This window comes from Nanorana parkeri, unplaced genomic scaffold (genome assembly GCF_000935625.1).
Source record: "Nanorana parkeri isolate BGI_ZX_2015 unplaced genomic scaffold, ASM93562v1 scaffold885, whole genome shotgun sequence".
Taxonomy (NCBI): Eukaryota; Metazoa; Chordata; class Amphibia; order Anura; family Dicroglossidae; genus Nanorana; species Nanorana parkeri.
The window spans coordinates 176751-191306 of NW_017307153.1; the positions used below are offsets into that span (position 1 = coordinate 176751).

Sequence of the window (14556 nt, forward strand, 5' to 3'; positions counted from 1 at the left end):
CCCCCAAAAAAAATCATGCATATCAGCCATTTTATATGGCCTCCTAATTTGGGATATTCTTCCTCCTCCTCAAGGGAGCAGCATAGCAGCCATGTTTTATTGGACTACTCATGCACCCTTTTCTTGTGACCTGTGTCTGGTACCCAGCCCGTAAGATTTTGTTGTGTGGACTGCGGCCATCTTTACATCATCCCCTCCCCCCACTGCTCTGATCAAGGGTCTGGTAAGGGATTTTAGTGGGGGACCCAAAGTTTTTTGTTTTTGGCATTGGGGTTCGCCCTAAAATTCCTTCCAATCCTGTCCTGAAAGGTCTGGTATGAATTGCCGGAGGGAACCGCACACTGGATTTTTAAAAACTGTTTCTGTGGACTGGATTTGCATTCCGAAATGAATTGACTTTCAGACCAGAATCCTGAAAAACGAAGAAAACATCAGAAACAAAAACTGTTTTTTTTGCAGGAGCACACATCTAAAAAGCACCAGTGAGTTTACCTGGTCATTTTGGTGCTGAATGGGAAATTCTGCTTTTAAAAAAATTTAAAAAAATGCCCACTTCAACATCACACAGGGCATGACAAGGGGGGGGATAGAGACAACAACCCTAAAACATGGCAACTTCCTAGATGTCAGGGTGAGATGATATGGCATGCAACAACAAAAGTTTAGGCTTCTGTAAGGACTATTACCATCCGTGTGTAAATAATACACATCGCTCATCTCACAATATCAAACTCCCTCTCCGGTCAGTACAGGATACTGTCAATGGAAAAAAAAAAGCCACAAGATTTACACAATAAACCCTCCAGTGCCTCCACATGATCACTACCCTGCTCTGACTAATAGCAGCGTCAGCCACTGACACAAAACATGGCGTGCACCGCTATTTCAACATTAGCAATACTCGAGTCTCGAAATCGTCCCACGTACGGTCCCTCTGCGCGCACAGCATGTCGGTATTTGTAGTATACCCTGTAGTAGCAGAAAGACGTTTCTCGCTACTTAGAACTTCAAATCCCATAAGCCTTTGCGAGCGCAGCCGTTGTCGGCAAGTCTGCTGTTTCAAAGAGGAAAAAAAAAAACCCGGTTCGCCATTAGCAGCGTGTGGTGTGACGGGCCTGAAGATCGGTAGCCGGTAAGCATCTTCCTGTTAGTGTATGTAGCTTTATAAGGGAAGTGGTACTGGTGTGTCAGTGGAAACGTTCATATCTGATGCTTTGAGCGGTTTTGGCGGGATGTTCCTGTCAGCACTGTCTCTTCCGTATTGTGACTCCCTGACGAGGAGACACTTGTATGGCGGGGTTCGCTCGTATCTTGCGCCTTAATAATGAGCTGACGTACCTAAGTAAATTTTGTGAACACTATAAACCGATACAATTATCTCTCGGTGTGTGTATATATATATATATATATATATATGGCACAGGATTTAAAAACCCTTTAAATTTTCAATTTAAAGGACCATGCTGCCAGAAAAGTAACGTTAAAGGAGAACTATGGGGTCAGGGCTTTTCCCTGTCACGGGAGAACACAAACTAGCGTTCTCCTGTGACCCAAAGTTAAGTATACTGCGAGCTACAGCATACATACTGAGACGCTGCAGCCGGGATAGAACCCAGCTGCGGGATTGACAGCTGGCTCTGCCTATCCAGAGGCAGAGCCAGCTGTGCCCGCCCCAAATCACTCGACTCATAATTCTCCTTTAAGGCTTTATTGAATTACCCCCTTTATTGCTTATCCTACAACATATTCTAATATTGCCTGGGCAGTTTTGTTGGTAACCCTAAAACGATTTATTATTGGTATTTATATAGCGCCAACAATTTATGAAGAGCTTTACATTTGAGGTGGATGGAATTTTCAGACCAAAACCGAAAATAAAACATTTGTCAAACTGTAACCGAAAATATTTTTTCTTCTAACTTGTTTTAATATTTTATTTTTGTTTACTTTACTGTCGGTGACACTAGGGAAATAACGGGTCTGAACAGGCCCCTGATATTTCCCTTTTGAAATAGGGCAGCACAGTGGTTAGCACTTTTGCCTTGCAGCACTTGGGTCCGTGGTTGGAATCCCGGCCAGGTCACTGTCTGCAAGGAGTATGCATGTTCTCCATGTGTGTGGGTTTCCTCCCACACTCCAAAGTCCCGTGTACTTGCTGATCTGTGGCATGTATTATCCTGGAAACTATCGTGGGCCTATTTGTTTTAAGTGTGTCTATTTTTCTTTGCTTTTGATTACTGCATTTCAATATTAATATGATGTCAATACAGAGTTTGTTATAATATGGTATAGTATCGGGTATGTCATTAGTTAGACCTATTTTAAACAGTAACTCTCATGCAACCAGAAACTACATTTATCCGGAGTCTACCAATTCCTGTGCATGCCGGATAATGGGGATTTTACTGTACCTGTAATTATGGATGCACAGATACAATACAGGTATCCGTGTCGGTGCCGATACCGAGCATTTGGGCGAGTACTCCTGTCCCGCTGTGTCCTGCTGTGCCTGTCCCGATACTGGAACTTCCGGTAACAGGAAGCCGGATGGCAAGTCATTACATGCTGCCCGGCTTCCTGATTGGTCGGGAAGGCGGGTCTATGTTCCCTCGTCACCAGGGAGCATGTAGCTTGCTTCCCGGCCAATCATTACCCGCCCCCGGCTTCCTGGTTGGCCAGTCATGTTTGTCAGCGACCTTAGTAAGGACTTCTACGATGGCAAAGTGCACCAGGTGAGGCGGCCGGTGTGAGTACAGGGGGAAGAGAGTTGTCTGGGCTGCCGCTGTGTGCGCTGTGTTTGGGAGGGTTGTAGTCTGAGCTGCGTATTCTGCCCTGACAGGCCAATGAGTATTATCCATCTGTCCCAATTGCATTGTATTATATGGAAGCGGGGCTGCGTGTAATAATTCGCCAGCCGGCTTCCTGATTGGTTGGGAAGCTGGCTAATCAGAAAGCCTGGCGGCGAGTCATTTTACGCTGCACAGCTTCCTGATTGGCCAGAAAGCCGGCTCCATGCTTCCTCGTCACCTGGTGATGAGGGAGCATGGAGCTGGCTAATCAGAAAGCCGAGCAGCAAGTCATTACACGCCGCTCGGCTTCCTTAATGGGACTTTCGGTATCGGCGAGTACCAAAAAAATATATCGGTACTCGATACCGGAAAACCGGTATCGGTGCATCCCTACCTATAATAATAGAAAAAGAGATTGAGGACACAGAGTCCTCAATTTCTTTTTCTGTAGCCCCTGTTATGAATGAACAGGAAGCCTCTATTCTGAGTGTTCCTGTCCATACATAGACTGTGGAGTTACTATGTCCACAATTATTAAGAACAGGAAGTGATGTAGAGCACTTCCTCTTCATTCATAATTGGGGACACAGTAAACATACTAAGGGGAATTTATCAAAACTGGAGCAGACAAAATCTGGAGCAGCTGTGCATTGCAACCAATCATCATCTCTCTTTCATTTTCAAATCTTAACTGAACAAACTGGAGAGGGAAGCTGATTGGTTGCCATGGACAGCTGCTCCAGTTTTGATGAATTCCCCCTCTATGTCCTCCATTATTTACAAAAACTCAATGATCAGCTGATCGTTGAGTGCCTGTAACTGACTCCTTCGGCTGTCACAGGGGGCTGAGCGGGCGTTGCGGGTAGGAGAGCTCGGACACCACTGACAGCTGACTACTTCCCTGCCCTGCCGGCTTGGCCTCCTGTGACAGCTGTCTCCTCCCCGCTCTCTATCCTGAGTCTCTGCCTGTTACAAGAGGCCAAGCAGGGCGGTGCGGAAGGAGAGCTCAGCCTCCTGTGACACGCTCACAACGCTCTCCTCCCCGCTCAGCCTTCTGAATGTTTCCCTCCTCCCCAGTGGACACTGCTCTTGAGGAGAGAAACTATGGATGCACCGCAATTTCGGCCGAAAAACTGTACTTTCGGCATTTTGTATCAGGAAACGTAGGAGCCCAGATGCAGGGGACTTGCCAATACAAACGGCACCTCCACACGAGTAAACCGGATAATGCACGGTCTCTCGTGTGGTGGTGACCAGCATAGGAGCAGTCCAGAAACTTCGTAGCCAAATCGATATCCAAAACTCATGCAACAAGAATGCAGGCAACAAGAATCGTGGTCAGGAAGTAGGCTAGGTTCGGTACACAGGATATACAATGCAGACAATACGCTAGGCACTATGGGCACTAACACTGTAATAACCAAGCATGGAATGATGTGTGAGGCTAGTATTTGTACCTGTTGACATCAGGGTGTGGTCATCTCCAGAGGCGGGGTTCTTCCTTAAAAATTGTGTGCTGTACCTTTTAAGAAGAGACACAGTGTGCACTACACGGCTGCTCCACACGGCGAACTTCACAGAGCGGCAGGGAACGATGGAGACAGGTGCTGCAGGAAACAGCGCGTCAGACCTCCGACTGCCCGCGGGGACCCCCCTTCCATGTTACAAGGTGGGTATTAAATTTTGCCCAAAGTGCCATCTTCGGCCGGTGTGTTTCGGCGGCCGAAATTTCAGTGCATCCCTACTCTGCATACTGTACATTCACAGTGGCATCACAAGGGGGTTGCAGCCCTTACACCAAAATGACTGCGTTTCCCCCCTCTCAGATTCTCACTTTGGGAGGTGGATGGCTGAGTGGAGCCTGTGCTCTGCTGCCCATTTGTGTGTATGGGCTGCGGGGCTCCTTACACCACCACGTGTGCCCGGTGATGTGCTTCTTGGGCTGGCCATCAATTTAAGGAGCGGCTGCGGCCTGCTGGCTCGATCAGCAGCTCATTGCCTAGGGGGAGGCTCCCTCTGGTGCTTGGTGTCCAGCGCGTCTGCTGTGCTCGGAGCGGGGAGTACAGTGGCCAGTAATTTAGGATGCGGTCCACCGGCTCCATTGGTGGCTCGTTGTCAGGGGGAGGGTCCCTCTGGTGCTTGGGGCACTGTGAAGCCACACAGGGAATGGCGGCGTCCTACCAAATTTTTCTCTTTGTTGCCACTTTAAGGAAATGGGCCTTGCCACCATTGGTAGATTCGCCTGTTTCGCGTCTTAATTAGGTCACGGTCGTTCCAGAGGAGGACTCCCTTTCTTCTGGGATCCCACAGATAGCAAGACAGAGGTGACTTTGGGCATCATGTATGACATCGCGGGAACTCTGACGCATCCATTCTTGGCCTCTGCATTTAGCTTTCAGACTTTGACGAGGTGGGCGAAACTGTTGCACCTGGGTCTGGCCAATGTACAGGGTCCCCCTGCCTGTGTTGAACTGGCTGACCGAATGGTACAAGGTCTGTAGTATATTTGTTATGCTGCGCTATTCGCTGGCCTTCTGGTTTTACAACTGTCTTTCTGCTATTGTTGATTGTGGCTTGAATTGCTGTGGCTGTTGTGGCTTGAATGCTGGTCTGCCAACAAGTCCTCTCAGATGGTTTATAATGATCTACCTGTTAAGGGGGACTGCCTTAATGGCGCGGCCCTGGATGAGATTATTAGAAACCTTACAGGGAGTAAGAGCACCTTTTATACCTCAAGCACAGAAGTCCGTAGATCAGTGTTGCTAACCCGACCCGTCTTTCTCGGCCCACAATCGGCTTTTTCGTCCCTCCTCTGCTGTGGATAAGCGCAACAATTCCTCTGGAATTTCTACTTCTATGGCTGCCATGTGTCCCTTACAGTACAAGTCTTCCAGGTCCGCTGAAGTACCTTCCTCCGCATCGACCCCATCTTGGTCTCTTGGGGTGAGGTGTCATCATCAAGAGTTCACAGTCCATTAGGGTCTCACATTTCTGGCACCTGGGTCTGCAAACTGGTATGCTCAGTTCAGGATGGATTGTTTTGTTCAGTGGTGGTGTCTCTCTACCAGGGGGACCTCCTTGCCTCCTTCTACATTAAGGATGCCTTCTCCGTGTGCCAATCTTTCGCACTCATCAGCGTTTCCCTTTGCTTTGATGTTGGGGAGGATCACTTCCAATTGTGGAGCTGCCTCTTGGTCTGGCGTCAGCGCCAAGGGTATTCACCTAGATTCTGGCTCCGTTGCAGCATTGCTGCGACGCAGGGGAATTTTGATCGTGGGGTATATGGATGTTCTTCTGTTGCGAGCCAAGTCTCTTTTGGACGGTTCCTGGTCGCTGGATGTCGGCAGATTCCTGTCTTCTCATGTGTGTTGGAAGTTCAGATGATTCGGTTTTCCACAACAGTGGGCTTCTTTTTGCTGTCACGGCTCTTTCTACTGGGGGTGTTGTGGCGTCCTGGGCTTTTCAGCATAGTGCCTTGATTTCTCAGATTTGTGAAGTGGCCGATTAGTCTTCTGCTCACACCTTTTCCAGGCTCTATAAAGTTGATGAGCTAGCATCTGTGAATGCGAGTTTTGGGGTGCAACGTTTTGCATGCGGCCCTGTAGAAGGTTGTTTTGGTGGGATTTGTTTCTTTTGCCCGCCCCTCATGTTGTACTGCTTTGCGATGTCCCTGTGGTTTTAAGATCTTTGATCTACATACTGACGGGATTTTATCAAAACTGGAGCAGACCAAATCTGGAGCAGCTGTGCATGGCATCCAATCAGTTTCTCTCTTCCATTTTAACATATTAACCAAACAAACTGAAGAGAGAAGCTGATTGGTTTCCATTAGGGATGCAGCGATACCACTTTTTTAAGACCGAGTACGAGTACCGATACTTTTTTATAAGTACTCGCCGATACCAATTACCGATACTTAGCAGAGCTGCTCCTGATTTTGTCTGTTCCAGTTTTGATAAATTCCCCGTGTCCTTCAATGAACAAAAGAGAAAATAGGATTTTTGTGCTCACCGTAAAATCCTTTTCTCTGCATTAATTGAAGGACACAGCACCCGGCCTCTCTGTGTCTGCGTGGGAGTGTTTTCCTTACTGTTTGTTACTTACTGGAGGCTGGTCAGCAGGTGGGGGTTTGGCCCCCAGCATAGGCCGGCCTTAGGCTGTTTTTTGTGTGCCTATTGTCCTTCTCCTGTAGGTAGCGCAATACCCTGTGTTTTCAAGATCTTCTATATACACACTGTGTCCTTCAATGAACGCAGAGAAAAAGGATTTTACGGTGAGTACACAAATCCTATTTAAAACCTGCAGAGCAAAGCAACAGGTTCACTTTAAATTTCAAATGCAGTTTGATAAAAATAAAAATTTAAAATGGTACAGGCAAACGTAAATGATGCTTCCATTCCAGGTTCAATTACTTCCTGCATCATTCAACCCACTTCCTGTTAGTACAGGGCATCATGGACCTGCCTTCTAGGGGTACACCTTCAAGTTGCTCTGGGATCACAGGAGAATGATGCCGAGTGACACCACGTCATAATTGGGACTCCCACCTGCTGCATGTTACTGCACCTGCACAGTGATTTTATTGGCATCCAGAAATAATCAGTTTCGTTTTGGTGTAGAATAGGGTCAGTGCTATATACATTAGTAATATTAATAATTACAGAGTGTCAGGTTGGGTGAAGTTTGTTGTGCTAAAACAATTGCTCCTTTATTTATTTTGGGAAGTTGAGTAGTCATAAAGATTTCCTTTTTATGGTAGAAAATGTCACCTTATGGTACTTGCGTTTTAGAAGTTTAATTTTTAAAATTCTTCTGACAGGTTTATTTTAAATAATTATGAGGCTGGTTTACTTTACAGCTATGATATAAGGTATTGCCATTATGTTCGGTAAGTGTGCGTATTGAAAAACTTGCTTGTCTAGTTTTGTTTCTCTTGTCATTTCATCTTGTTCTTTTAATAGCTCAAGCCAGGTAACATGGCTTCCGAAGATATCTCACAGTTGGCTGATTCCCTGGCAAAGACTAAGGTGGGAGGGGGAGAGCTGAGCTTTAAAGGCAGAACTCTGAAGCTCAACACAGCTGAAGATGGTAAGTCTTACTGTGTAAATAACTTGTTATTACAGTTTTGTGGATGTAGCTTTGTAACTTATTATTTATGCCATCTTGTTGAGAAGCTTTCATCTTCCCTGGAACTTTAATATTTTAACTTAGAATTGTTGCTTCAGTATAGTTTTTTGTTCTGTATTTAATATTTTTTTTAAATTTGTAGCTGAAGAAGTGAAACAGGAAATTATTGAGTATGAGGGGCTACAGGCATTGCGTCTGGAAGGCAACACTGTGGGTGTGGAAGCAGCTAAGGCCATTGCTAAGGCTTTGGAAAATAAGCCAGATCTGAAGGTAACCATGATAGCTTTTTGATTGAAACATTGTCATTATAAGTTAATGATCTTAAATGTGTTTATCGCTCTTTGACGGACGCAGCTTTATACATTAGATATGTGGCTTTATATTGCTATCTGCAGGAAGATGCTAGGTAAAACAAACAAGCAACCCAAGGGGCCAGCACCAGTGGCTAAGTTTAAAGTGTATTTTCACTTTTGCAGTAAAAATTGAGAAAACCTCACTATATGTTTATGTGTTTCTATTCACACAGCATATATAAAAAAAAATTTTTTTAAATGTCTTACTTTTTAGAGAACTCTGTTTAGCAGAACTTTGCAAGCTTCTCTCTCAGTTTCACAGGAAACTGTCCTAATAGAAAGACTGGGGACACACTGACTAAAATGTTTTGTTTAGATTCCTCTTTGGGACCTGTTGGGGTCTTGTCCCCTTCTCTTGTTCATCATATCAGGTTTGATCTTTTCCTCCCTATGTGGAAAATTGTTGTTGTTCCACCTGTTTTCGGTTCTGGTTGATCAGCTGCACGCTCATTCCAGGTAGGTGTTCCCTTCTATTTGCAGTCTTCCCCCTTGGCAATGTCCTTTTTTACTGCACTGAGATTTAGGTTGATTCTCCATTCCCTCTTTCATGGTGCTGGCTCTTTTATCTGGTAGCAGGCTTGGCATCATCTGGTTCAGATTTGGGCATTTAACTTTTAGATGGCCTCTTGGCTGTAGGCAGACCCCTGTTCCTTTTGAGTCAATGTGCTTGTACACTGTGCGAATTTAGGCCGCTTTTTGAGGAACCTTTTCGGCCAGCATCCCTCGATCAACTGATTGAATTGAAAATTTTCGAACAGACAGAGCCGGTAGCCAATGAGCTGCCTGCTCTGGTCGACAGGTGGCGGCAGCCGCTTTATGTAAACATCAGGGTTCCTCGATTCACACGCTTTTGAAGGGGGAATCATGTCTATTTTTTCGTTCAGCACACGGGTTGGACGAAAAAAAAATAAATCTGTGAATGGCCAGCCTTAGCGGTGGTTGCTGTGTTACCATCCCTCAGTTGCACAGCTTTAGGACATTGAAGTCTGTTAACAGGAACACAGTTTCAACCCATCTGTGTTTCTGTTCATGCTCTTGGTACTTCTTTACCAAATAACTAAAACATGATTGGGGACTGGCTTGCAGTTTTTCAGTGTGCCAGAGTCCAATCCTCCTGTAGACAGTAGTATATCCCAAATCTGTATGATGTAACTGTGTCTCCTGTTTTTGCACTGACATGTGCCCACGGGTGTTTACCAAAGTGTTAGCCCTAGTTCTGTCTCTTTTTACACATGGGAGGTATCTCGGCAGTGGGATACCTCAACAACGTCCTGTTCTGGACAACCTCCCTCAAGAGCTGAGGATAAATATGATCTTTTAATCTAAGGCCACTGGACAAGTGCATGGTAACCTCCTTCGCTGTGGTCCCCTTTGCACAAAAACTTTGGGAATCTCAGTTGTCCCTCAATGCCCTGGGCCTTCAAGTGATTCAGCTGACTTTTCATTGCTGGATAAATCTCCTAGGGGACTCTCAGTAAAAGTTCAGTCAGACTATGCCATGGCTGTGGCTTGTGTAAATCTCTAGAGGGGTGCCAAGAATCCAGTGGGTGTTTGCGAAGTGGATCACAACCTACATAAGAGAGAAAGGTGTGCTTTGGACATCTCCACAGTGTGCACTCCAGGCAGTGCAGTTGGCAGACAGACTACTTCAGTGAGCATAGACCGGACCCCAGGGAATGGCCCAGTGTTCATCAGACCTTTCTCACGTGGGACGCTAGATGTAGATCTCATGGCGTCCCATCTCAACAGAGAGCAGGTCAGGTTTGTTGTAAGGACAGATGAAGATGTGACAGTAGCTCCATGGGACCAGTACTGCTTGATCTATGCGCTTTCCCTGGATTAGACTTCTGCTATGACTGCTATGCAGGATCAAAGTGATATTGCAGGTGACATCATTATGAGGATTATGTCCATAGAGGTCTGCTGAAGCGTTATTATAGTTACTGCTGGTGCTGGTCCTAGATAAACATAATCCAAACATCCACTAAAAACGTCTTACATATCCACTATATTAAAGGACACATGGCCAATGTTGATATTGTAAAGTATAACTTGGACTTCACAAACTTGAAATGTGTTTTTATTTAATGTACGGTAGTATGCTGCCAATCTTGATAATTTTAGATTTTACAATTTCTTTATTCTAGCGTTGCCACTGGAGTGATATGTTCACAGGGAGACTCCGATCTGAAATTCCTCCCGCATTAGTAAGTATAATTCCATGTACCAATTTCTCGCATACCATTTTTTTCTGGGCTACAACATATAACTTAGATGTCTAAATTATGGGAATAAACTAGTTTTACATGTAGCGTTTCAAGTAAAATTATTGTTTAGGTAAAAAACATTTGAAATATTTCTGTGTGTATATATATATATATATATATATACCGTATATTCTGCTCTTCAAATTAAACAAGTCATTTGTTAGAATTGCAGGCCCAACTCAATAACAAGCTAAAATCCACTGTTTCCAGTAGGCCCAGTTCACACAAACGTGCTGGTTTGATAAACATTTGCGCAAATACCAAGCGACACAAAAAATTGCACCTAGCATTTTTTTTATTTTACAGCGCCTCTGCTTTCCGAAAATATATAATAGTTTGGGGGTCTGAAAGGTTTTTTTCTGGCCAAAAATTCAGATTTTACCATTTGTGTGCAAATAGTAAGAAATTGCTCCGACCAGGAAGTGGTTAATATGTGACTAATTTTTTTACACTTAACTTTATTGCTATGACATAGGAGGCTAACAAGCCTCCTATGTGATAGCCAATATACAATGACAGGTCCTCTCTAAGACCCCCAATGTCACCTTGGGACCCCCAAAGAAGCGGATGAAGCAGAAATCTGCTTCACCAGCTTTTTCCCTGGCTACAGCAGCCAGAGAAATGACAGCTAAAGGCGGAAGTGATGTAATACACATCACTTCCGCTTTTAGAGATCGGAGGAGAGATCAGCAAGTATCTCTCCTCCGCACACTTTATGTTGTAATACAAGTGATCAGCCGGCTTTGGAGCCGGCCGAACGCTTGTATGTAACAGCCGGTACAGACTGTTAACACACCTGGCGGGATTCTGCTCGCTCGCGTGCAAGTGAGTAGAGAAAAAAACCACGTACATGGAAGTCCACCCGTGTATTTACAATGGGCAGATGGCAAGCAGCTAAGGAAAAAAAATATATTTTGGCTCCAGCTGTGGACCAGACGAAATATAATACACATCAACGCAACATGTCAAAAAAAGCACTACAACTCAATTGCCACTGTTTAACACTCTTGTGACCAGAGGGCATTAATGTCCAGGAGCCCAGTCCAAATTTAGCAATGTCAGTATGTGTGGGATAACTTGGCAATAACTGTGTGACTAATTTGTATAACTATAATATTTTTAGGCCATTTGAGTTTTTATTTTGTACACTGTTTTGATTAAAAAAAAAAAAAACCCTGCTCTGCGTTTATTAACCCTTTCTCTGCCATCGACTTAAGGTTTGTGCCATAGCAAGCTGGGGCTGTGTGCAGCCCATAGAAGCAGACTGTTAGCTTTGTGTTGGAAGTGATTTGGGCCCGATCATTTGCAGGAGCTTCAGAAGCTGCACTCAACCCTGCCATGTGGCCTGGGCTAGGTAAGTCTCCTGAAGGAGACTTGTTAGCCTAATTGATTAAAGCATATCCAAATGCAAAAGTTTTTTCATTGTGGATAAAGTAGTAAAAGGTTAAAACTGTTGTCAGATTTTTTTTTTTTAGTTGCCATCTCTGTCTTAATAGGGATATTTCTGAAGGCTCAACGGGAAGTGGGGGATATCTTCTCTTAGACGGTTGTCACAGGAACAAGTGTCCACATTAAAAGATTTGCATTTATGGTGGAAAGTCAAATTTTTGGAATTACTTTCCTTTTTCCATCATTGACTGACTGTTGAGTTTGTTGTGTTTGGGGTTTTTAACCACGTCCCGGGCTGACCGTTGTAAAAAATCGGCTGGCCAGGAGCTCTCTAGATCTGAGCGGGCGTCTTTAGATGTCTGCTCAGCCACGCCCCCTCGCGTGTGCTGCGGGAAAAGCCCAAAATTTAAAATCAGGATCCGCGTTGTCTCCCTCCGCTCTTTGCCATTTTTTACCAAAAAATGGTAAAAAATTTAATTTCAGTACAGCGTTGCATGACGGAATAAATGTCAAAGTACTGCAGCGCTGAGTACTGAAAAATGGCTTGGCCAGGAAAGGTGTCTAAACACCTGGTCTGCAAGTGGTTAAAAGGGGAGTGGTAAAATTTGTGTACGGTTTTTTTCTTTAGGTGTGCTTTGAGACACCTAAAGAAAATCCATGCCCCAGGGACAGTTGCTTTCTTTTTGTTTTTGTATACTCTTCTTTTTTTTCTTTTAGATTTCGCTGGGTGATGCCTTGATGACAGCAAAAGCTCATCTGACAGAGCTTGATCTGAGTGACAATGCTTTTGGGCCAGATGGTGTGCGAGGGTTCGAGGCTCTGCTCAAAAGTCCCGCATGCTTTACACTGCAAGAACTGAAACTTAACAACTGTGGCATGGGTATTGGTGGAGGAAAGGTAACTAAATTAAATTAAGTTCAGCCATTCTCAAATAGCTTTGCATGGGGCGCCCCTGTTTCTTGGTCCAGTTTGGCAGCCTGCCATCTCTCTAATGTAAATACAAAGCTGTTAAACTATGCTGAGAAACTGACAGAAACCTTTATTTTAGGGTCTTTTTCTGATCTCTAAGGTTCTTTTGAGAATGAATAACTGCACTTAAGTAGTAGTTAGAAATGTCATAGATGACTTGTTTTAAAGCTCTTTTACTGCCTGTTAAGAACATGTAAATATTTTAATATCCAAAGTCTGAGCACAGTGCGCTTTAACTATTTTTACTGCCATGGATGCAATAGTCTGTAGGACAAGAACTGCTTACAGCAGGCTGGCTTGCTAACCCTTACATCCACAGCATTCCCTTAGGCCATAAAAAGTGGACCTAACTTGTCTGGTTTAACACGGTCAAAAAACAATCAGTACAGTACAAATAAAACAACTCTCCATACACACACAAACATTACATATAATAAACACAAAAAGAAAATTAAGGCTGCGTAAACATTTTGCGCTGTGGTGCATTACTGTATATACATGAACACGCATTGTGTTGTGTGTTAATGAGTATTGCGTTAAGGCAGCCTATTCATTTTGCATGAGCTGCCAATGCACCACAACTCGCTAACACATCCTAAAGCGCACATTACTTTTTTTCCAAAAGCATGTGCTTTGTGATTAGGTGTATTGCCCACTACCATATAGTGCATAAGGTGCCTTTCACAATAAATGGTGGTACCCCCTTTTATATATGTCCAATGTGTTGCAGTACATCACTGCACCTCTGTTAAAGAGATATTGTAATTTTGCCCATTTAGGCTCCCAAACCCACTGATACATACCCCTACAGCAATCCCCCACCATTTCTGCCTCTAGCATAGTCAGTGAAACATACCCACTGTTTTCGACCATAGGAGAGCATGTGACCTTCTGCCACGTGACTTGGGTCTAGCGTCCAATTTGTAGGCCCAAGTACTGTCACATGACAGATGGGGGTGACATCCTGACTCCAGATAGACACAGACACCAGCCAACACTGGGTTTTGTTGGTGACTGAGGCCTTTTTACAGACAAATGAAAGTGTGGAATGAAAGAGCTGGCCAATGTGGTTATTCTCTTGGTGTTTCCCATTCAACAATAGTTAACTGATGTGAATATGGGTGATCTGGCTAGTGGGTAGGCAGCTTCTGTCAACAAAGGATCTCCACAGTATCCTTGGCTTAACAGTGAACACAGCAGATGTGGGAATCGATGTGCCACACCAATTAAAATAATGCAGATATAAGTTTATCCCATTAGGGTTAGGCGAGCATTCAAGCAGAGTAGGAATTGTATTTCAGGGGTCTAGAACACACACCCTTGAGGGCTTAATGTGAGAAATCATGTATGTGAAGTACAATCCCTACATCTCGAAAGTTTTATTGCATTGTTATGGGAGTACTTTAGGCCTGTCAGCAGCCAGTTGGCTACTCTGCTTGAATGTACCCCTGACCCAAATGGAATATAGATGTATCTGGACTATTTTAATAAGTGTGGCGCTTCGATTCCAACATTTATTGTGTGTTTAGACTTTGTATAGTCCAAATGTATGACTAGGGAGTTCATATTGATGGTCCCTGCCACTCTAAAATGGTTGGAGCTCTTTCCTGTGACCTTGTGCTACTGTGTTGATGGCCTGTCAGGAACCCTCAGATGAATTTT

General features: G+C 44.4%; 1 protein-coding gene across 2 annotated transcripts in view; it reads left to right on the forward strand.

Annotated features, from left to right (window-relative positions):
- The first annotated feature begins 991 nt into the window (after positions 1-991).
- RANGAP1 (Ran GTPase activating protein 1) overlaps positions 992-14556 on the forward strand; it is a 38822-nt gene continuing 25257 nt past the window's right edge. Inside the window, exons 1-5 of one of the 2 annotated variants that reach the window (XM_018565766.1) lie at positions 992-1132; positions 7751-7877; positions 8059-8186; positions 10417-10476; positions 12643-12822. In XM_018565766.1, the coding sequence (XP_018421268.1) occupies positions 7766-7877; positions 8059-8186; positions 10417-10476; positions 12643-12822 (480 nt within the window). In that variant the 5' untranslated portion in view covers positions 992-1132; positions 7751-7765. The remainder of the gene's footprint in view (positions 1133-7750; positions 7878-8058; positions 8187-10416; positions 10477-12642; positions 12823-14556) is intronic. The other variant, XM_018565765.1, reaches the window with a different exon arrangement.